General features: G+C 43.9%; 1 protein-coding gene across 5 annotated transcripts in view; it reads right to left on the bottom strand.

The window, feature by feature from the left end:
* actn1 (actinin, alpha 1) overlaps positions 1 to 22,038 on the bottom strand; it is a 40,014-nt gene that overhangs the window by 5,772 nt on the left and 12,204 nt on the right. For 3 of the 5 annotated variants that reach the window (XM_037486335.2, XM_037486337.2, XM_037486338.2), the window contains exons 2-15: positions 15,864 to 15,978; positions 15,079 to 15,198; positions 12,821 to 12,907; positions 12,202 to 12,289; positions 10,086 to 10,164; positions 9,428 to 9,509; positions 8,642 to 8,727; positions 3,987 to 4,079; positions 3,197 to 3,427; positions 2,275 to 2,422; positions 1,967 to 2,117; positions 1,413 to 1,521; positions 994 to 1,134; positions 444 to 626 (exon numbers count right to left, since the gene is read on the bottom strand). In XM_037486335.2, coding sequence (XP_037342232.2) covers positions 444 to 626; positions 994 to 1,134; positions 1,413 to 1,521; positions 1,967 to 2,117; positions 2,275 to 2,422; positions 3,197 to 3,427; positions 3,987 to 4,079; positions 8,642 to 8,727; positions 9,428 to 9,509; positions 10,086 to 10,164; positions 12,202 to 12,289; positions 12,821 to 12,907; positions 15,079 to 15,198; positions 15,864 to 15,978 — 1,713 coding nt within the window. Of the gene's footprint in view, positions 1 to 443; positions 627 to 993; positions 1,135 to 1,412; positions 1,522 to 1,966; positions 2,118 to 2,274; positions 2,423 to 3,196; positions 3,428 to 3,986; positions 4,080 to 7,252; positions 7,339 to 8,641; positions 8,728 to 9,427; positions 9,510 to 10,085; positions 10,165 to 12,201; positions 12,290 to 12,820; positions 12,908 to 15,078; positions 15,199 to 15,863; positions 15,979 to 22,038 lie in introns of all 5 variants that reach the window. The other 2 variants (XM_037486336.2, XM_037486339.2) reach the window with 1 other exon arrangement.

The following is a 22,038-nucleotide window of genomic DNA, read 5'->3' as shown; positions in this document are numbered from 1 at the left end:
TTTCAGATTTTTGTGAAACAGGTAGTTGCTCCATTTTTAAATGAAAAAAGTGCCTTTTTTGCCTTTAACAAAGTCAAGTTTGGGCTGGCAGGTTTCATTGTAGTAGCGAGCCTCATTTACTGTAACTGTGAGAAGCGTCACAGACCCACGTGTGCAAAGTGGCTTAAACTCACTTCCTGTAACAATACAAAAGCTGTGTGAAAATGATCAAATGCTCAAACATTAAAGAGAACACACCAATCTTATTTTTCATACTTGGGATGTCTAGGACATGTTTTATGCTTTGGTATCGCAAAGCGTTTGATGAGAAAATAACCACCAGTCATGTCTGTGGCCAACAAACATAAGAGCTGTCAGCATGGCAGACTCGACTGCATCTTCTTTAGATAAATTAAGATTAAAAATCCTCTTGTAGTTCCTTGATCATGACTGATCTTAATTACCTTGTCCCATTTGGCGTTAATCTCCTGGGGGTTGATGGTGGTGTAGGGGTTGGTGCCAGCCATATTCACGTGATAGGTCTGCACAATCTTGGCGATCTCATTGTGGATGCCGAGGATGGCCTGGCGCTCTTTGTCGGCCTCTGGCAGCGTGGCCTTGAACTGCTCGTGGGCTGTGCTTAACCCCTGAGGCAGGAAAATATAAACCACAAAAACAATTACATATTTGTTTCCCAGTGTCAAATCGCAGTATAATATCAGACTCCCCAAAAAATTATTATATAGTACGATACGATTATTGTGCCCAGAAGATAATTATAGTTTTTTTTTTCTGCAAGTACTGCGAGTACGAGACCAGTAAATCTGTATCAACTACTTATCTTAATAACTTCTAGTTATCCATACCTCCATATTACATTTCACTTCAACCAAAGCTTGACATTTCGGGAAATACATTCACTGATATCGCTCTTCTATCAGTCAGGTAAATGTTAGCTTAGCATAAACTGGAAACAAAACGCTATGGGCGGCTTTGGGTCCGTTGGGTTCTCACTTGGATTTCCTCGATGGTGTGGACGATGAAGGTGTCCTGCAGGTCCTCCATGGCGCCCTCCATCCAGTTGTTGAATGGAGCCGCTCTTTTGGCAAACTCAAGGTACAGCTGGTCGATGGTTTCCAGCAACTTCTCGGTTCTCTGTTGAGCATAAAAACACAAGTTTACCACTCTGAACTTTTATTCGTGAACATCCAGAAAGCCGGGGCATAAATGGATGGATTTTTGCATCAGTGATAGTAAAAAAAACAACAACAAAAAACTAAAGAAAAGGGATATTCAAGCTCGTATGGAAATCCTGAAAATGAAATCTTCCCACAGAGTCTCGGTGTGAGAGACACACTTTCATCTGTCAACGGTTATTATTTCAGCTCTAACCGGCACCAAGAAGCAGCGAAGGGACTTGAAACTGGTCTCACCTGCAAAGCCTCGCTGCGTTTCTGGGTCAGAGCTCCCAGTGCGTCCCACTGGTCACAAATGCGCTGGCAGCGAGCGTTTACACTGGGGGAGTCATAGTAGTCCAGCTCACTGAAGCACAAACAGACAAGGGAACAGAAGAGCCATTATTATCATCAGCAGCATCCCAGCAGTTTCCATTACATCTTGTACTTAAGCTTTGGTTTCCGCCGTGGTCGCTCTTCGGTGCACTTCTCAAAGCCTTCATGATCCTGCTTTGTCTGTGTTTCTCTCTGATGTAAATATTTCTTCAAGTCCCCAAAGGAGTTCACTGAGACGCTTTTTCAGTGGTTCATTACTTACATTGTGAAAATCAAGTGAATCAGAGCTCAAGAGAGTGACATTTGATGTGTACGAGGAGAATTTTGACAATAACAAATGACTTTTTGAGGTCACCACAAACCGCAACCGGGGAGGTACAGACCTCGACCCTTGACCTACGGCATTTCCTCTTGTATTCATCGACAGAAGGCCGCAGCAGAAGCTTTTTACCATCATCCTGTTCATGGCCTCTTACTTTAACTCCTGAGCGATGGCAGCGATCTGCTCCACTCGGTCCTGATGGGCCGCCAGGTCGCTCTCGAAGGCCTCGTGCTTCTTTAGCAGGGCCTTGATCTCTGACAGAGAGGCCGTCTCGTAGTCGTGCTTTTGCAGCATTTCTTCCTTACCTGCAAAAAAAAATATCTGTCTCAATGACTTTTCCCTGTTTATATGTTTTAGTGATACTAAAACAAAAGGGCGATTTCCCGATTCGACTTCAGGCCCATGAAGGTAAAACAAAGGAGCAAGATCTTTACATCCAGACAGTATTTCTCCTTTCAGTACCATCAGTCCAGGCTTCGTGGATGGCTGCTTTCTGGCGGAATTTCTCGGCCAGGTGGTCGAGTCTTTCCAGCCTGCGGATCTCATTGAGGAGCCACTCTTCATAGCCTTTCTCTGCTCCCTCTAGATTTCCCCAGGCATTGTTAATGTCCTGCATGCGGCAAAAGACAAAGAATCATGACAGTGGAACCCAAATGAACAAACCTCTTGTTCATTTGGAAACATGGTGTGAACTTGACAGCAGTGGCTTGTTTTCAAAACTGTTATAGATCATTGATTTGGAGTTATACGCCATAGATTTCAGTGTACACCAATACAAAACCCCATTTTAGTCAATATCAGTTTTATCTAGATTACTTCAACAGCTCCTGAGAAAATAATCTGCCTCTTTAACTGCCAAATCCATTTTTCACCATGTGTGTCATTTGCATATATTTTGTTATTTTTACTTTTATTTTTCACTGTAAGCGGCTGCCTGCTGTGTCAGTACAGGACTATTTAAAACAACGCTATAAAGGCAATAAAAGGCTTGGAACGGCAACGAAATGAAAAGTGAGGAGAGAAAAGTGAGAATTTTAAGTTAGTTAATGTCCACAAATGACCCTTTTCACAATAGGCTTTCATTGGATCCGTTGTAAATATAAACATATTGTTGAACATTTGGTTGTACCCACATCACATAGATAAAACATCAGAGCTCTGAATGTTTGTCCAATTAAGTCATTACCAGAGTTTTGAATTCCACACCTTTTCTATTAAAAGGTCATGATGCTCATATATATATATATATTATAGATAGATAGATAGATAAAAATGTACCCTGGCATCATGTGATTAATGTAAGTTAAGGTAACTCTGGTTTCTGAATCCCATCACAGAGGAGCTTTGGATCTCAAACTCTTGTGTTTGTTAGTCTGCGACCTACCGAGACCATCTTCCCCTCCGAGGGCATGAAGGCGGGCCTGTTGCTGAGCCTCAGCTTGGTCTGCAGGGTGTTGAAGTTGATCTCCAGCTGGCACTTCTCCTGCACTTTGGGCGGCTTGTGGAGGCGGCGATAATCTCTGAAGTCCTCCAGCTTCTGCTGCATGGTCTGCATGGTGTTCTCGGGCATGCGATTCTCCAGCCAGGGGATGGTGCGACGGATCCACTCCAGCAGCTGTGGTGTCAATGTTAGTGTGGGTGGTGTGTGCGTGTGTGTGTGTGTGTTGAAGGGTGAGAATAAGGGGGAGGATGAAGGAGAAACGAGAACCATTCAAAGGAAAGAAGATGAAGATGCAGATAAAAGGAAAAGGGAGAATGAATGATGGCGTATTGGGTGTAATCAATGTGTGAAAAGAGGGGGAAGAATACAGGTCGAGATGGTTAGCCAATTGGTTGGTTCATTTCTCACAACAATAAAGAAAGAATCATAATTTAGTTTTTGCACGTTTTATCCCACTTATGTTATTTTTTCAGTGAGCTAAAACAGTAAAAAAAAAAAGTTTATGAATATTAGTATAAGGATTCTCTCTTATGCTTAGGCCTCAAATCAGCAGTATTTCCCCGGCTGCGTTTCTATCTCCATCAAGTCTTTTTTCCGGTCCTGACCCTGCACGAGCACTCTCTCCCCCGAGGGCTGGGAGGCAAGGGAGCAGCTTTAAAAAAAGGAGAGCGGGAAGATAGAAGGGCAGAGGAGGTGCAAGACAATTGTAGGAACAATTGGGAGAGGTGCTCACATCAGTGGCCAGCTTCTCATAGTCCTCCATCAGCTGCTCATTCTCCTGGTTGACAGCCAGCACCTTGCAGATCCTGTTGGCTGCTGTCTCTGCCTGCAGGAGGAGGGATCAGTGAGAGACGCACAGCTGAGGGAACACACCTTTTTAAGAAGAACTGATAGATTTATAATGATGGAATGTAAAGAGTTGTATTCAAATAATATTTTAAAGTACTGCATATGTACTTTACTCAAGTATTTCCATTTTATGCTCTTAAACAATTTTTTTGTTTTCATATGACAGTTGTATCTCCTTTTTAGGTATGATACATTTTATGTGATCATCATGTATTTTAAATATAACACATTGTAAAAGATTAAGCTAGCGGCTTGAAAGGGAGATAACATTTGATCAAGTCATTGACTTCCCTTGTGTTGAAACTATGTAACACTGGACAGCCTTGCAGGCTTTTGGACATGGCATGACTTTATATTAAATTTACATTGTATGCCTAACTAGATTAAAACCATATGAATCACCTCACCACGGGCTTGAGTTTTCCTTTTGTGACCCTGTCAAGGGACTCAACCCTCAGTTTGAGAACCACCAGGTTTCACTCACTAGCTGAATAAAAAGAAGTAGCCTCCCACAACAGTAAAATGATATTAAAACATTGATGGATCAGAATGAACAAATCTTATAATGTCCTATATAATAATGCATCAGTAACAAGACTTGTACTTTTGGTACTTTACGCACACTTAGCTCTTAGTACTTCTGTTCTTTCGTTTTATAGCATTATTTTCACATTTACATTCATCTCTGCCATTACAACTGCCTCCATCCATCTACACAAGCACAAGAAATTTCCCACAGGAGTCATTTTGGAAATGAAGAAATGGAGCAGCCACAATGCTCCAAGAAAGTAAACTCAATGATGTTATTTCTATAAATATGTTTCCTAATTATGCAATAAAAAAAATCAGACTTCTATCTCCTGAATAATATATCAAGGATTGGAGGATTTATGTCTCAACCGGATTTGGAAAAAACCTATCGACGCATTCATCTTCAGCAGACCCGACAAATGTAGCAGTGTGTTCACAGGTCTCTGTAAAAGTCTGCTGCACATATCTGGAACAAACTCCCAGAGAGCTGCAGGTCTGCTGAGACTATTCCGTTTGTGGCTGACCTTTAACTGACAATTTACTACCGCCTTTTATTCCTTAAACTGCACTGCAACCTTTGTCTGTGGCCAGAGCTTTGTGGAGGAGGTCAGGTGAGGGGGCACCTTCCTTTCTGCACCACAGTCTTTTTATGTGTTATTTCAGCCGGGGGAATACAGGAGGAGACCACAGGAGGGGGACTCATCCATGACACAACACCTCCTTAACACGGGCCTGACAGCCTTCCTCACTGGACGAGCAATGCATGAGCAAAGCAGGGTTTCCATGACAACGTATAGTCCGTTAACCCGTTGGGATCAAGAAGAGTAATTGTGGTCAGGAGAGCTCATTGAGAAATACGGGGGGGGGGGGGGGGGGGAATTAGAGATTTAAGCAAGACATGCTTAAGTCTGGAGTCGACTTTACAGCAGCATTTTAAAGTGCTCCAGTTAAAATACTAAAAGGAATCCGTGAGCAACTGTCAATCAACCCAAACTGCACAATTATCGATTTCCCTCAACAACAAAAAAATCAAAATCAATGATTAAGACCAATTCAAAAGGATTGGCTCCAATCTTCCTCCCGCCCCATTGTGGCAGCTCCGGGAGCAGCTTTCCCCACAGAAGACTGCATGCAGTCTGCTTTGTCAAAAGATCACGGGGGGAACTTGGCTCGTGGAGGAAATGCCGCGGGGGCCTCCAACGGAGCAGCGGGCGAGCTGCCTTAAAAGGAGAGGCAGGATGTGCAGGTCGTGCTTCTGTTTGCAGCCTGCTTTTTTTTTACTGACAGCAACGACCTCTTCCACAGATTGTCCCGACATCCAAGGTGGAGGAGAGCGGAAGGGTTGATTAAGGTAAAAAAAAAAGACTCCGAATTGATCGGTGAGTAAGTGGACTTACAGGAGCTCTGGTCTGATGTGTTATCAATAGTTTTATTTAGTAATAGATCCGAGTCAGGGATTTATTTACAACTATTTTCAAATGACTTCTAGGATCATGAAATGGTGTCAGCTGCAGATTCAAAATTATTAGATTATCTGCTCTATTTCCAAGTTTTTTCTCTATAATTCAAAGAAAGACAACCGAAGTGACACATCTCCAGACTCCAGAACATCAGCTTCTAAACTGCTCCATATTTGCTGTTTCTATCCCGGATCCATTCCTGTGCTGTTAAACTGTGTGCCAACCTGCTGTGGTTATTGGCCTCCGGGTCCTTGAGAGTTTCAACGGCTCCACTAAGTGGGTCCTAATAAACAGTTTGAGTACAGGAGGCTTAGTGAATATCCTGTGTGCGCATGATACGTCTTTATTATTCTCCGTAGAATGTGGCTCGCTGTTGGCATAAGGAATTCCCCTGAATGAAGGTTATTGAGGATCCATATGCTGCGGAGAGATGGCAGGGAAGGAGCGGCTCGATGACCAATGACTTGGTTACCCGCCAACAGGAGAACTCTAACACTGTCTTTTGGTTCATCATAACATTGTAGTTAGTCATCCGGTCCATTGTTAAAACTGTAGTTGGTAACACCTATACACCTTTTATTTAGAATTTCTTAAACTACCACTTAACTATGACAATAGTACGGGAGACAGTGAAATCGGTGAAAATGTCCGGTTCCTCTGCCGCCATTTGAAACACGTCACCGTGCTCAGAAAATCAGAACTGGAGGGTTTTTTATAGCAGCTGTCAATCACTGAACTCAAACGAGGCAGCACTGATCAAGCCTAATAAAAGTTTACTAAAAATATTTAATTGAGCGAAAAAATAGGTTCAATGGCATTTGATTGGGACTGCCTGGACAGCTACACCAGAGACTCCTCTCACCCTGATTGGTAGGTCCCATTTAATCGGAGAAGCTTCAAAAACTATGTTCTCAATATATGTCATATATTACATTGCATCAGTAGAATTGCTGTATGAGGACAATTAATTGCACAAAAAAGGCAATCTTCCAACTTTCTTTAAAAAGGTGCATTCATTTTTAGTGTCATTCAGTGTTTTAGAGCGACATGTAAGCTGTCAACAAAAGAATGTTGGCAAAAGCGTATTAATTCTGATCCGGGCACTTTGGCAGGTATCCGGTTATTCTTTGGAGTATTCCTTTGCCAGGTCATTTCTCACCTTCTGCTTGCCTGAGAACGCGTGGTAGTAACACGACACATAAGTCATGACGGCCTTCTCATCTGGCCTCAAGGTGCTAATGATATCTGCCCAGGGAACAGAGGGAGGAAGGAGAGAGAGGACAGAGAAAAGAGACAAATGCACAAGAGTAAAAGTGCTGAGACAAAAAGGGCAAGCCAGGGGCGCAATAACCAGAGGAGGCAACGACCACGGCTTGAGTCATCTCCAGTCCACCTAGAAGGTCGTCTTCAGACTGACGTTAGAATGAGGCCATGGGAGTCATTTTGAAGCGAGCAGACCAAGTGAACACTAATGTAGCTCAGAAGCTCTGGCTCATTATGCCGTTTAAAATCAATTAACACATCATGGCCAAATGCGTCGATCAGATCCTCCAGAGTACACACAGGGAGTTGGTGTCAAATACCTGCAAATAACTGTAAAATATGCAGGACAAAGTCGTTGCTACAGAGAGCAAAGTTAAAGCTTTTTCGCGGCGTTTATTTTTCATATTTTTTTTTGTCTTTTGTGATTGAACTTGAATTAAAGAAGCAGCAATGTCACTTCTCAGAGTCCAGCTGTGGTGTCACTGCCCTCAGACCCCGCCTCTCCATTCTCCTCAGTCGTAAACAGACATTTTTAACTCCTATCCCGAGTTGCTTAAACACAGCTGTGTTGAAACGCTCTCTGCTGCTGGGCCTCTCAAAGGAACCCGACTCTTATGTAACCCGGGCTTTGTGATGCTCTGCTGCTCCCCAACTGTCAAGAGAGGAGGCGCAACACGACCCCAGAGTTTTCTGCTGTGCCTCGAGGTAGCTATCAAACTGCGGGACAATCCTTTATTGTCGGGATAAGGAAAAGTCCGTTAGGTACCTTCTGTCTTACTGGGAAACGAGGGAACAGACGGCGCGTATCCATTCAAATTTTAAAAAAAGACAGCTTTCCGCTCGCTTTTTAATTCCGTTCATTTTTCCAACCTCCATTTGAGTCGGCACTCTCCGGGCTAAACATATCCCTCGTAATGAGTTACGTCCCCCCCCCCACCCCACCATGCAACACTTTAGGCTAATTTGTCTCTCTCCATCAGCAACTGCGGCTTCGTTTATCAGCTTCTGTTCAGCGGGACAGAAGCCTGATCGGGGGCCGAATTCGCCGACCCAACGAGATAGACCGGAGATGCTCATTGCCTCTGAGAAAAAAAGTTGTCATCCCGTCATGCATTTGGTAACGTGAACCATGCGGAAAGTGGAGCGTGAACCCTGCAGGGGTCGGGGGGAGGGGGGGCTTTGTGCACTGCAGAGAGAGAAGGGTACGGTTAGGAAAAACACACAGACTTGGAAAGGAAGGAGGAGAGGAGGGAGGAAGAGGAAGGAGACGCTGCATCCAGGATACCTTCTGGGCGCCTGAGAAGGCGTGGTAGAAGCTAGAGACGTAGGTCATGATGGCCTTCTCGTCCGGACGGGCAGTGCCCACGATGTCTGCGGGGGGAGAGAGCAGGTCAGGGAGGGGACGGGGGGGTGGAGTTGAGGTTGTTAAACAGAGCGACGACGAAACAGGAAGTAGAGCTGGGGTTCAGCGCTTCACAAACACAACAAAGGAAAACACTCGCCATCACCGTCCAGATGTGCTGAACAGGGAGGCTTTCATTCAAACGTATTTCCTGAAAACAGCAACAATAAGTGAGCAGAAACCATACCAGAAGATTCACCATGGCGTCCAGCAGCTTTATAGAATTTGCAAAGTGTAGAATATTTTTTACACTCAATGGAAAAGAGGATCTGTGTCTCCTTCTGTGTGTGCACAGCTGCACGTGCGAGCGTTAAGGCCAAAATAAATTCTCTCAGAAAGATTGGTGCCTTGAAATCATTAAGGCGGCTGGAAAGAACAAGCAATGTAAAAGGAAGCTTATCCATGTGATGTTTGGGACTTTTGAAAGCGCTTGAAAGAGGTGACTGGTTGTAATTTAGCAGTATTCTTGAAAAGGAATTTGGAGAAAAGGTTGGAGCTTTTCACACGTGTGCCGACCCGGTTAATCTCTGTCAGATTGTTGTTGATTGTAAAATCATGGGCGCTGCACTCACTAAACGTGTCACTATGTCACTTTCAGACTTCCAAGAGAGAATGTTTTGGTCTTTGCTCCTCTTAATCATTTGGCTGTTTTCCTCTCCGCCCGCTCACCTTCTGCGTCCAACATCTTGGGGATGTCCAGGTACTTCTCTGCCACGTCGAAGGCCGTGTTCAGGTTGGTCATTGGGTCGTCCTGACAACAGCAGACACAGCAGACCATCAAGACCTTTAGACTTTGCAATGCTGTTTTAGTATCCTGCTTCTAGGGCAACCATGTTACCGTAGCGCAATTACTGTATAAAACAAACTGCCAGAAGGTGTTCAGCTTTGCAAAAAAAAAAAAAAAAGATAAAGGAATATTTCAGATGTTAAGTTAGCATCTAGAAAGGTGGCCGTTTTTTCTACTTTGTGTTGCTTTTTTTACCTCAAATTAATGATTGCTCGATAAGCAGATCCTAAAGAAATTTATCTGCAATTTTTTTATCCATTCACAATTTAAGCCATCTCTTTAAACAAAACTATCTCAAATATGAATATTAGCTGCTTTTATTGGTTTAATGTGATTGTAAACTGAATATATCAGTGAGGTTGGTCGGATAAAAATAAGTCATGTTAGCACGTCAAATTGGGCTTTGATCATGGGAATCAAACTTGTCTGGTCTCCTTTTGCTTTGTACTTTTGTTGATTTTGCATAAACATTTGAAATATGCTGAACTTTTATTAGTGGTTGAAGTTCACGTTGTTAAATGTCAGACAATAATCTCTCACCTTGCGCAGTTTTCCGTAGTCGATGAGCTCCGGACGGTGCCGATGAATGAGTGCACAGAAGCCCAAACCATCTTTCCAGCTGAAACAAAGAGAAGTCGTTTAGATGAAGGCGAAAGTGAGCAGAAAAAAGCAGAGGAGGAAAACAAACAAACAAAAAGTTGACTTTAAACCATTCCCCTCCATCGGAGTCCCTAATTAGTTTCATGTAACACACCCACATTCTCCCAGCGGCGCGGTGTGTGAACTCGACCACTGCAGGACGAATCACGGAGGACACATCATCTCATTTACCACATGATCCAAGCCTCTAATTTAACGTAGAGAAATTTGAAAAGCCTAAAGGACGTTATTTTAGGAGAAACACAGAATACCGCGTTATAAGTAAGATCTCATTTCTAATGTTGGATATGGCAAAGTGTGTTAGAACCAAGTTGCCAATGTATGAACAAAAAGTAGGGACCAATCGAATGGCTTTCAAGGACAAAACTTAACGGCAGATACCAAAAAAGCCAATAAGCCGCAACAGCTGCAAGCTGCAGCTAAAAAGGGAAGTTTTGCACCATCAATCTAGAAGAAATAAAAACAAGCTAAAACAATGCAATAAATAATGTAAATCTAGATATCACACCTAGAACCAAGTCTGCCAACACTGTATTTGAATCACATCTTTGCTCCATAATCAATGATCATGTAGACTTGGCCCTCTGAGGTTCATTGAAAGCAGCCAGGCTGTCTAAACGTAGCCGTATGATGGGAGGATGAAATGCATATCTCTATCTCGCTATGGAAGAGCTCTGGGTGATTTACTGCTGTTCTCTTACTGCCCGGTAAGAAATTAGTGAGATGGAATAATGTAATGTATTGCCTGCCAAACCAAGTGCCCGTAAAGAACGAGAGGAGCTTCTACAAGGTGACTCATCGTCGGGCTGAAGCAGCAGTGGCCCTCTGCCTCTCATCTCATGCACAGCTATCGTCTGTCACAGAGATCACATCAAAGCACCCCCCCCTTTACCATCTCCTGAAATGACCCCTCCACTATTATTTTCGGCTTGGCTTTCATCCACATCTGAGGTCTTCTTTCAATAATTCAAACCACGCAAAAGGTACCCTGTGATGTGGACTGAGGAGTAGGAGTTGAACCAACTCATGGCAGGGACAGATGGATGAGACCAGGAGGCTGACTTAATGCAGTTTGATGTCATTTCAAACACAGGTGGATTACTGCCACATCCTCTCCCTCTCGGTCTGCTTCATAAGAACGTGTCTGCTGGTCTGGTCTGTTAAGTCTGTCTGGTTTCAGCTCTCCTCTGTTCAGCATGAGCACAGTCTGAGGCGCTAACCGTTTGATATTTTATGCAATGCTGGTGTGCTTCAAATATATTTCTAATAAAAATGATAATTGAATGTAACGCAGAGTCCTGCAGAGATAGTTGCAAGTCTCATACTCCAAGGCTTCCAAGAACTAAGCGGTATTGAGAGAGCGCTCATGGTGCTCCAGTGCAGACTTGTGGCCTTGATGCACTTCCTTATTCAAACTGCAGGCGTTCTCTTGAAGACTGTTGTCTTTGGCCAGATGAAGACATTACATTTTAACTTGTATGAACCATATATCTGCAGCAAGATGGTACAAAAACCCGGGTCACTCATAACAAAATCACAACCGCGCAATCACTAATCACAAAATAAGGAGTAGAATGCATAAAATTTCCCCGGACAGGAGTCAAACAGTGGACATTATTATGGCTACCAAGAAGTCTCAAATTTTGTCTTCATAGGCCTGAGATAATCAAAATGTTAAAATACTCATCCGAGTATTATAGAGTTGCCTTCAGTAATAAGCATGGACTGAATATAAGAAGTTTGGTCGTCGCCACGTTGCTTTTTTGCAAAGAGAATTTGACACAAGAGGGTGGAGCAAAGCTCAACACTCCACTGAATAATACACTTTCAACAACTAAATTTGCAGATAACAGATGACACCGCCACTGCTCTTTCACAATATTTTGACCCAATTCTCCCTGGTTGATACAGAGACTCATGCATCATATACCATTACTAGATTCCAGCAGCTGAGTCAAACACCTTTTTTATGTCACTCATGGTGAGTTTTCCTCACCTGATGTGAAAGTTCTGGATGTTGACGTTCTTGTAGGGCGCGGTCTTCCTCTGGCACCACAGCAGGAGGCCCTCTTTAGCAGACGTCTCTGCGGTCGGGGAGAAGGGATCATTGGGAAGTTCAAGAAACTCTCAGGCTTTTACTTTGACCAACTCCCCACTAATCCCGGTTTAGTGGTGGATTAGGTGGAGGTGAGGAGGATGGGAATCATGTGCGATTGCTCGGGCGTTTCGTGCCCTCTGGTTTCCAGTGGATACCGAGAGGTGTATGGTTTATTCTGTTGTGCCAAAACATTAGAAATAAAATACTTCAAATCACTCTAAACAAAATAAACACTGACCGCTTTTGACCTTTATATTGTATTACATTGTGTGCACTGCATATGTTTACCAAGGAGAGGACCATAACACTAACATGTCTGCCTCCGAAGTGAGAGAGCAGTATCTGATTCACTCAAATTCTAATTAACTTGCATTAGCTTGTTGAGTCTACAAGTGGTAACAAAGGTCTTGACGCTGCGACACTGTGTCAATGAAGTGTTTTCAATTGCAGATTAAGGCACCAGTTCTTTTCAATAAAGGGAATGAAAGAAGCATGTGGACACACATCCACTCAGTACCTTCCACAGAAATGTCTTGAATGGCGAAACGGAGGATTATAGTCCAGATCATTCCCAGGGTCATTTTAGCGTTGCCATCTACAATCTCTGAAAGAAGGGAAAAACAATAACAATTATAAATAAATGAGGATTTGGACATTTAGCATGCACTCATAATGTTTATATTTTGAACATTGTTGTAGAAATGTTGAGAAGCATTGATTTGGGGGTCTATAGAGTGAAGCCCTGAGGATGGGACTGAATCTCTGGCTCCGTCTCATATTCGATCGCATGGACACATTCAAAGAGTTGTACAAGAGCTGCACAATGTCCCTGACATGTAGAAACCGACACCAACCTCCAGCTTCAAGTCTATGGATGTTATTCTCCTTGAGACCAAGGCCATCAGCTCCCTTGACTTCAGACACATCCATCTCATCAGTGGCTGATTTTTACCATTCATACATTTGAAAGGTCCAACCCCCCTCCTTCTTTTGCAATTGAAACTGTGCAGACAGCCCTTTCCAAAATAGGAATGAATCGCACCTCATGTTGTACAGACATTTAAGAACCCTAGAGGGTGAAGGCTCCTGATCTTCATCAAGCACCATCATCACGTAAAAACTATTTACCGTACACGTGTAAAAAGTGGTCACATTTTCATTAGCCTCAACGCTGTGTTTAGTGTTCGATGCTAACATGCTAAGCTATGACGGTGAAAAGTATCCCTGTAGGCTGCTAAACATCCCCTTGGTAGCTTTGTCGTTGTGGGCATATTAGCATTAGGCTCAAAGCACATAACTGCTTGTCAAGTACATTTTATTCATGGCTCAAAGGGCTTTAGAATCTATATAACAAAGGAAACCTACATCTTTAAAGCTATGAACTGTTAATCTCGTCTAATCCGTTTTAATAGCATTGAACGTCTAGTATACCAACTAGACAGGATTTAAATCGAGGTGAAAAAGTCATTTAAGATGTCTTAATTTCTAGATTTTTACTTTTACAAATCTGTCAATAACAAAGAGTGCAGGAGAAAGAATGAAAGGATGCTGAAAGGAGCGTGGGATGATTCAGTTGAATGATTTCAGGCTGGACTTGTGGCTGTCAATCAGACGGAGGCTGTAAATGAGCTAGCCCTGTCTGTCCACAATATAAATCCCCCTCAACAGGTTCCCCTGTTTGACCTCCTTCAATAATCATTTGTTTCTCCCTGTAATCCAATAAGGAGGACGGACCGAGCTCCACCGTCGCCCGACTGTGACGGGCAACCTCGGACTGCGAGACCCGTCAGTCCGACGTCTGCACATGTAACGCGGTGTGAAAGACGCCGGGGATCGAATTAGGGAGACACAGGAAGTCTGGCTGTGTTGTTCCAGCCGACACGCGCTGGTAAATGTTGAGATTAAGCGCTAATGAACATGACCGATCAACATGGGGGAGGAACACAAATCCTGTTAATTCCCTTTGAATGCCCCCCCCCCGGATCGGATCCTTCAATGAGCCCCGTAGCGCCGCTAGCAGCGAGCCGGGCTGCAGGAGGCTAATCTGTCTGGAATGCTGCTAAAACCCGCCTCTGTGCACTGCACAACTAAATCAACAACTTATAGCAAACTTTGTTCTTTTTGAAGCCCAAAATGTAAGTTTCTTAAAACAAGTGAAGAAAATGCTAGTAAGATTACATGAATTAGCTCTTAGTGATGGTCAACAGTTCCTCTCTCTCATGTCACAATGTACTGTTTTTTTTCTCTTCTTTTTACAGGCATTTTAAAATATTTTTAGATTTTCTTTTGATTAATTGATTAATGAGGAAAATGGAAGGGGACAACTGGAAAAATGTATATATTGGCTGAGACGAAATATCTTTTATGTTGTTTTTTGTAGTTTAACAGTGAATGTTTACTCTGCTAAAGAGTAGTTTACGCTCCGTTGGGAGGAGGATGGACCTCCCTGAGTTACTCGGGCTGAACAATGAGCAGCCTCAGCCCCTGAGGAGATTTACTCAAAAAATGCACAGCAAAGCACAACCTCCACCGGAACACTGTGGAATAAAGACCTCATTAAACTGCACAGCAGCCAGCGGCACCGCCAGGGTGACAAGACGAAGGTGAGACTACATTAGCCATTACTAACGATTTGGCTGATGGTCTAATTAGATTTGATAAGTGACAATATGCAATGTGAACCGATTTAGGGAAGGTCAGGTGACTTGGTGGGAAATCCCTGACCTTGGTCTTATGGCTGAAATGTCCCTAGACAAGAGCTGTGGCATCACTCACCCTCGGCTCCGATCGACACCAGCTTCACTCCTTTGCTGGCGATGAAGTCGAGTGCTTTGTTGACGTTGGAGATCTTGTGGACTCTCATCTTGCCTCTCTCTGGTTTGGCCAAGCGTTCACCTAGAGGGGAAAACACGACCGATCCGCAGGGTGTATATGGCTGGCCATTTCTCATTCAGGTCAAATCACATCTTTTCCACCAATGAACAAAACATTAGTATTAAAGAGATATTGTGACAAGGCCAAACAAACAAGGATAACGTTTTGCTGGGGCACAAATTTCTTAAAGTGTTCGGGACTTTTTAAAATAATTAGTTTAAAACTTTGGGAATGAATACTCATTCAATTTGTTGCCAAGAGTAAATGAAGAGAACTGATGTCAGTATTACTTGCTAAGACAAGTTAACTGGCTGTTGGTTGTTGCTTCAAATTCAAAGGAAAATATTTACGAATTCAGTCATTAGCTTTTGGTATGTAGAGAAAAAAGAGCTAAAATATATTTTCAATGTTTTCTTTCTGTAAAAAGTTTTTAGTACTCATTTTTAAATGACGCGTTTCTATTCATTTTTCCAATCAAGTGTAATTTGGGCCAATTATCTAACCCAACCGGTCCAAGAAAATCCAGGCGACTATGGATTTAATCCAAAGCCACTCATAAAGGGACCCTAGACACCTCTATAAAGACAAGACTGTTGAAGAAAGCAAATCTGCACGTTTCCCAAACTCAACATATGACAGAGGGGTCGATCCAAACTATCACTGATGGGGTAATCCTGTTTGTCTACCTGAGATGACCTCGAGCAGCAGCATGAGTTTCAGTCCATCACGGAAGTCCTCCTCAATGTTATCGATCTGTGTTCCTGCTTTCCTGAGGTGAGAGTTACACCAAGCTGTGAATGTCTGTCGAGATTGAAGAGAGGGAGAACAAAAAGCATCTCTTTAGTCACAGCACTTTTACACACACAATCATATGCTGTTCAGCCAGCGAGCCCACATGGGCCATCCAGATGTTTGCTGGGTAATCAACTCTGACTTTGATGCCACAGCAGCCTCTTTGTGTTCATTAATACAGCAGTTAGTAAATTCAGACTGCTTTACAATCTGTTGACAATGGCTCCAGTCCAATGCACGGAGCCATGCATGGCCGACATAATCACAAGCAGGACTGTATCCAGGTCGCTTAGGATTAGGGCTGGATGTTATGGAGAAGTGAGACTTTTTTTAACTGGAAGATTTAAAAGAAAAACACCTCTTCTTAACCGGGTCAGCAAACATGCTTAACACGTGTCGCTAGTTTGAGAAAAGCCTTCCCCTGGCTCCAACAGGCTCTGGGAGGCTATCCACCAACGCTGCTCACATTGTCAACACTAATGCTGATGTTAATCACGTCAAATATTTACCATTTTCACCATCTCAGTGTACCGTGTTAGCATGACCGCATTGCTGATAAGAGGTAAACTAAAGAAAAACTGAGGTGGGTATTAGTTTACAACACCAACGCATTATCAGAGTAAAACCCTGGTGATGGCGCCCGAGGAAATGTGAAGTTATTAAAGCTCCTTCTGAGGGAAACATGAATGTCTTTGCAATACACCGAATTGTTGATGACATATATATATCACTCCAAACCAAAAATGTCTACCTCAAGATGGCGCTGGATGAAAAGTGAGTCCTCCGAGAAGCATGAATGTCTGTACAAGTAAGATCTCAGTAACTTGGCAATCCATCCAAAGGGTGTTGAGATATTTCAGTGTTGGTCGGGCCAACCAACAATCGGCCATCCATTTGGGTAATGTTGCCAATAAATGTGCTAAATGTGTCTGTAACCTCCATGTGTGTTGTTTTGTTGCTGAACCAGAGCTGCTGATAATAAATGGGTTTCCTGTTGGCCCCTTCAGGAGAACCGTTCCCTGTGATGCTAACAAGCCTACGTACTGCACGGTCTCCTTGGGAGCCGCAGCACACTGGGGCCTTGTGTACCGTGTTCAGTAGGTGCAGCCGGCTTGGGATTTTCTGCCATTGCTGCCATGCCAACACCCTGAGAGAAAACATCTGGATCGGGATCCCAGCCACCCAACAGGAGCAGGCCGCCATGCGCCCCGCTGCGAACGCCTCTTTACGAGTTCCCCGGGTTAATTACACCCGGGGCCCGAAACCAAACCACCATGTTTCCACGAGAGCTGAAGGAGGACCTGCAGGAGCAGAGCAAGCCGCTCATGAAAGCCCGCACTGTCCCTCGCTGGCCTGCCTTCTACTGACGAGGGAACAAAAGCCACTTTAAAGGCACTGCTGGGCCGGGTTGGAGCACTCGTGGAACTTTGGCGATGAGATCACTCTGAGAATGGGGTGTTGTGAGGTTTACACGGCTATCAATAAACTCGAGGCCCGGTTTTTCAGATGTGTGCGAGTTTGCTGGCATGTGGTGGGAGTTTCAAGGAAGAAAAAAAACAAAGAATCCTGTGGACGATGTAGGGGGAGAAGGGCAGATTATATGGTGTTTTCTCTCCAGCGGTAGAACTGACAGAATAAGACCAGCTCTGAAGGTTCATGTGCGGCGTGCAGACACACGCCCCTTGCCTGTAAGAGACCGTATTCCCTCGAGTTTAGTCATGATTTCAGTCAAGCTCAGACGAGCACAAGGATATTTGAATTAATCCTAATCAATGGATCCCTTTAGAGGCTTGCCAACTGTTGAGGCAGGGCTCTGGTGTCAGCAGCTAACGTGGATAACGTTGATTAAATCAAAGTGTTACGTTAAGAGTGTTTGCTGGCTCTGCAGGTTCTCAGGGTTGACATTTTCATTTTGTTATCCAGGATGTAATTATTCGACAATTGTCAGCCCCTTTTCTTTCCCTTCCCTTTTACGGTTCACTTTTCGATCACTAAAGTTAACAACCACCTGCAAAGAATGGCAGAAAGGAAATTCAAACTGCTGATGGGGAGTTTTGCAGAGTTTAGCAGTTATCCTGTTAACATGTAACATGTGCAGCCAAACGCACAATGCCAAAGGACAGAAAAAAGAAAGACGTCCTATCTGCCAAATGAGAATGAGGGGATCAAATGAGCACATTTTTTTTACTCAAACTGCCTTGTGCAGCCTTAGCAGGACCAGACGGCTGGAAAAGTCAAAAAGGCTTAGAGTCGACTAAAAGTTTACGGAAGGAATGTTAGCTTGTTAAATGTCGTAGAAGGAGGGTAAGTTTGGCTGCTCTGGGCGACAGGCCTTCTCCTGACAAGAATTAGCCGTCCCTCCTGCAGGCTCCTTTAACTCTCTGGGTCACTGGGGAGCTTGGCAGCAACTCGGAGTGCAGGCCGGCAGCCACCTGCGCTGTCACATGACCCACTGGCTGTGTTTTGGTCAACACTCACAAGCCCTGCAGGTGTTCTGGGGCTGTTGCAAGGTCACAGCACAGAGTTACTGGTCTACTGGATGCAGCAGCAGATTACTGCATGAGGCGGTCAGTCCAATCCCACTAAATCTGTACAATCTGCACAAAAAAGGGTGTGTCAAGGGATATGTCAATTAAATAATTAAAAAGATGCTACTTTTTTTCCTAGCACTAGAAACTTTAGTATTATAGCACATTATCACGCATGTAGCCCTGAAGTTTTTATTACAGGCGACTATAGTCTTCAGTGTGGAAACAAAAAACAAAAAGCATTTTTTCAATGATGGTGAAGATTTAATGAATGCGGTTAAGTGAACATGGGTGTGTCTGAGAGTGAGAGTGTAGAAGTAGCGTCAAGAGCAAGTTCGGACGTTCAAACAATTAAAGTATTATGTTGTTATTATGTTCAACGGAATAATTTGTTTAATCAGTTATCAAAATAATTGTTAGTTGCAGCCCAAGGTTCAACCAGAACCAGATTTCTTGCAAACCCCTGAACTGTCATATATCAGACCTGCGATGTATTTTTAGCATCAGCTAATGACAAGCTTGGGATGGAGATGGCCGACAGGACCACTGGGCGAGTCATTGGCTTTGTAGCTCAGCAGGATGTAATTGATGTGATGAACTGAAGGAGCTACCAGAGAAAAACGCCCTCTGAGAGCGATGTTGTCGTCGGCTTCCATCACTCTAAATGAAAACTGCCGCGGTTGGGTTTTCTGTTTGCAAAAGTGATTACAGCAAAACAAGAAATGAAGCTTCCTCATCATGTTTACATTGTACAGTATCATCAGATCAAGTGTATGCATTGATCACCTGTGAGGGGTTATTTTATTATATCTACGTATGTTTAAAAATGGAATGTCCTCAACTTCCAGGAATAACTTTTGATAAACTTTAGAGGCATGAAAAATAAGGGAACAGTACTGTAAAAAACAATGATTGCATCAGATCTCATCCCTCACCGATCTCCAGACATCAATTTCAGATGTCCAAACCTCCCAATTACACTTTAGTTCTTGTTAGGTCAATAGTTGTATCAACTTATGGAACTAGCACCTCCTTCTTGGATGAAGGTGTGTCGTATTGAAAAAAGTCAACAGCTGTTCAATGTGTCGGATGGAGATGTTGATATTTAATCTGCATTAAGTGAGTCTCGGATCGGTTGTTGGAATTGGGGATACATCAAAGGAGTCCCCTATGCTGCTGTTAGTGAGGAAAGCCACTACCTCTTCAATAGATTCAAGTCTGTAATTGTTCAAAAGGTGGGTGAGGAATGGCAGGCCTTGTATCTGCTTTTAAGGTAAAACGTTGGCCGATTGTCTCGGATTAACTATGAATCAGTTTTAAAACCGCAAAACAGACGCCAGGATGTGATGCTCATCCAGAACAGCTGCTTGCAAGTGTTTCGAAAGGCAACAACGCCTTCAGCATCAGAGCAGCTTACAGGCTCTTTGTTGTGTAAATACAGTACTTTACTGCGTATACAGTGTGCCGTATGATCCTTGTGTGGTCCGGCTTTCCGCATGTGTTGTTAGTCTGTGTAAAATGTCTGCTCCAGAGTCCCGGAGACCAGTTCCTCCTCGACAACAACGTGCCACTGAGAATCATTTTCATAACCAGGACTTCAACACAGTCTGTTTCGGCTTAAGAATCAACACGTCGCGTGACAGAGGGAAGTGAAAGCCCGGGCCAGGAGTCGCAGGGTCGTAAATGTTGAGAGCCCCTCTGCTCTGTTCTCGTCGCCTGCTCTCACTCCCCCCACCTCCCCCCCAGCCTCCTCCACCTTCCCCAGCCTCCCCCGGCCTCCCCCCAGCTGTAAAAGCTACGGGGGCCAAGATGCAGACAAATCTGCGCCGCATCAATTTTTAGGGAGAATTGCCAGTCAGCGTCATTATAGCAGCACTTTTCCCATGGCAACTAAAGAATGCAAAGCTCAGCAAACAAGCTAACGGAGGAGACAACAAGGGATTTTCATTACATCTCTGTGGGCAAACTTTTCAGACTGCCAGATTATCATATCATTTCATTTATGAACTTCATTACAATTCTCCAGACGCAGAGTTGAAATAGCTATAGAAGGCCACAACTCACTTGGCCTTATTCAATAATCTGTTTTCTTGCAGTGTGCTGAGATGCCACTCCCATGTCTGTTGACTGGTACAGTATATTAGAGTTTATGTGAAAGGGCAATCTGGAGATGAAATTTGAACTTCATCTCAACCGATGCACCATCATGACTGGTTTGAAAACACAAGATTAAAGTCGGAAATCAACCATTGAGCCAGTGCAAATAATCACACAGAGTAAAAAGAGGCAAAAGTAAACTGCATGCACTAAACCACCTAATCTGAATCCATCCTAATATTGAAAATGAGCTTTAAACCCATCACACACAGTTTTCTTCTGTGTAAACTTCCCCCTGTTCCTTACCCCCACTTCGCACTCAGTTCCCAGCCGCCCACCCTCGTCCACTCCATTAATCAACCTCAGTTAGGCAAATATTTCCTGCTTCTCTGCCAGGTCCATATTAGTACAATCCTTTGGCTGAAACAAGGCAGCTCAGTTGTGCGAGGGGCTGCCGTATCCGAACACACGGGCAGGAAAGGCACACACGGCTGGCGTCCCACACGGGAAGGCGGCTTTCAACACCGAGGGCAGTTTCTCAGGGCCGAGTCGCCATCTCAGGGTACCCAGAGGGCCTCTCGCGTCCCCGTGAAACCCCAGAATCAGGCAGAGATCTTGTAATAAAAAAAAAAGCTTCTTTATATATTTCTAGCGTCTCCTCCAAATAAGCCGTAATGAGAACGAACATTTAACCACAACACAAGATTGAAACCATGTCAAGATGAGTTGTAGGGGGGAAACGGGCCTCTGAGGGAGTCGTTTCTCTGCTGTGAAGACCATTTCGGCTGCCTTCGTCTCTGTCAGGCTTGCGAAGGGGGGGCAGGAAAGTACTGGTGGAAAGACTTCTGCGGTGCCAGGAAAACAAAGCTGCTAACAGCCCCCTTCCTCCATCTCAATACTTCCAGATGTGTGATGGATCGCGGGCATCGTGTTCAACCAGACGGGTTCACTGAGCGGCCCTGCTGGAGGGAGAGCTGGGTGGGAAGGCCTCAGCTAGACGACATACGTCAATGGTAAGCGACACCGGAGGGGAGAGCGTTTATTTCCTTTCCAGATTTGATTTGTAACGTAGTAGTAATTCTAGTAATCAATACAGCAACATACGATGCAGCAAAAATAAACTTACTTCTATAAAATCAACCCCATCTGTGGATTTACACTCAGAAATCATTTGCAATGACTTTGCAGGAGTATCTTCGATGGTGGATATTATAGGAGACTTAACTGTGCTGAACCACAGACTTTTAGTTGGTTCCCTTTGCTGGTATGAAGTGACTGACCCAGAAACCAGACAGAATGTTACAGATGCCTTGATTCGTGATGCCTCGACTTGGTAAATAAACATACTAAAACTTTCAAAACGGGCTGGAAAAGTGCAGGTGGTGAAAATAGATGATGCGTGACAGCCTTTGTGACAGTTTGTGTTGTCAGCTGTAGGTATGCG

The sequence above is a fragment of the Pungitius pungitius genome, chromosome 14 (assembly GCF_949316345.1).
Source record: "Pungitius pungitius chromosome 14, fPunPun2.1, whole genome shotgun sequence".
In the NCBI taxonomy this organism is placed as follows: Eukaryota; Metazoa; Chordata; class Actinopteri; order Perciformes; family Gasterosteidae; genus Pungitius; species Pungitius pungitius.
Note: the sequence above shows the minus strand (reverse complement) of the source record. Positions and strands in the feature narration are given on the sequence as shown.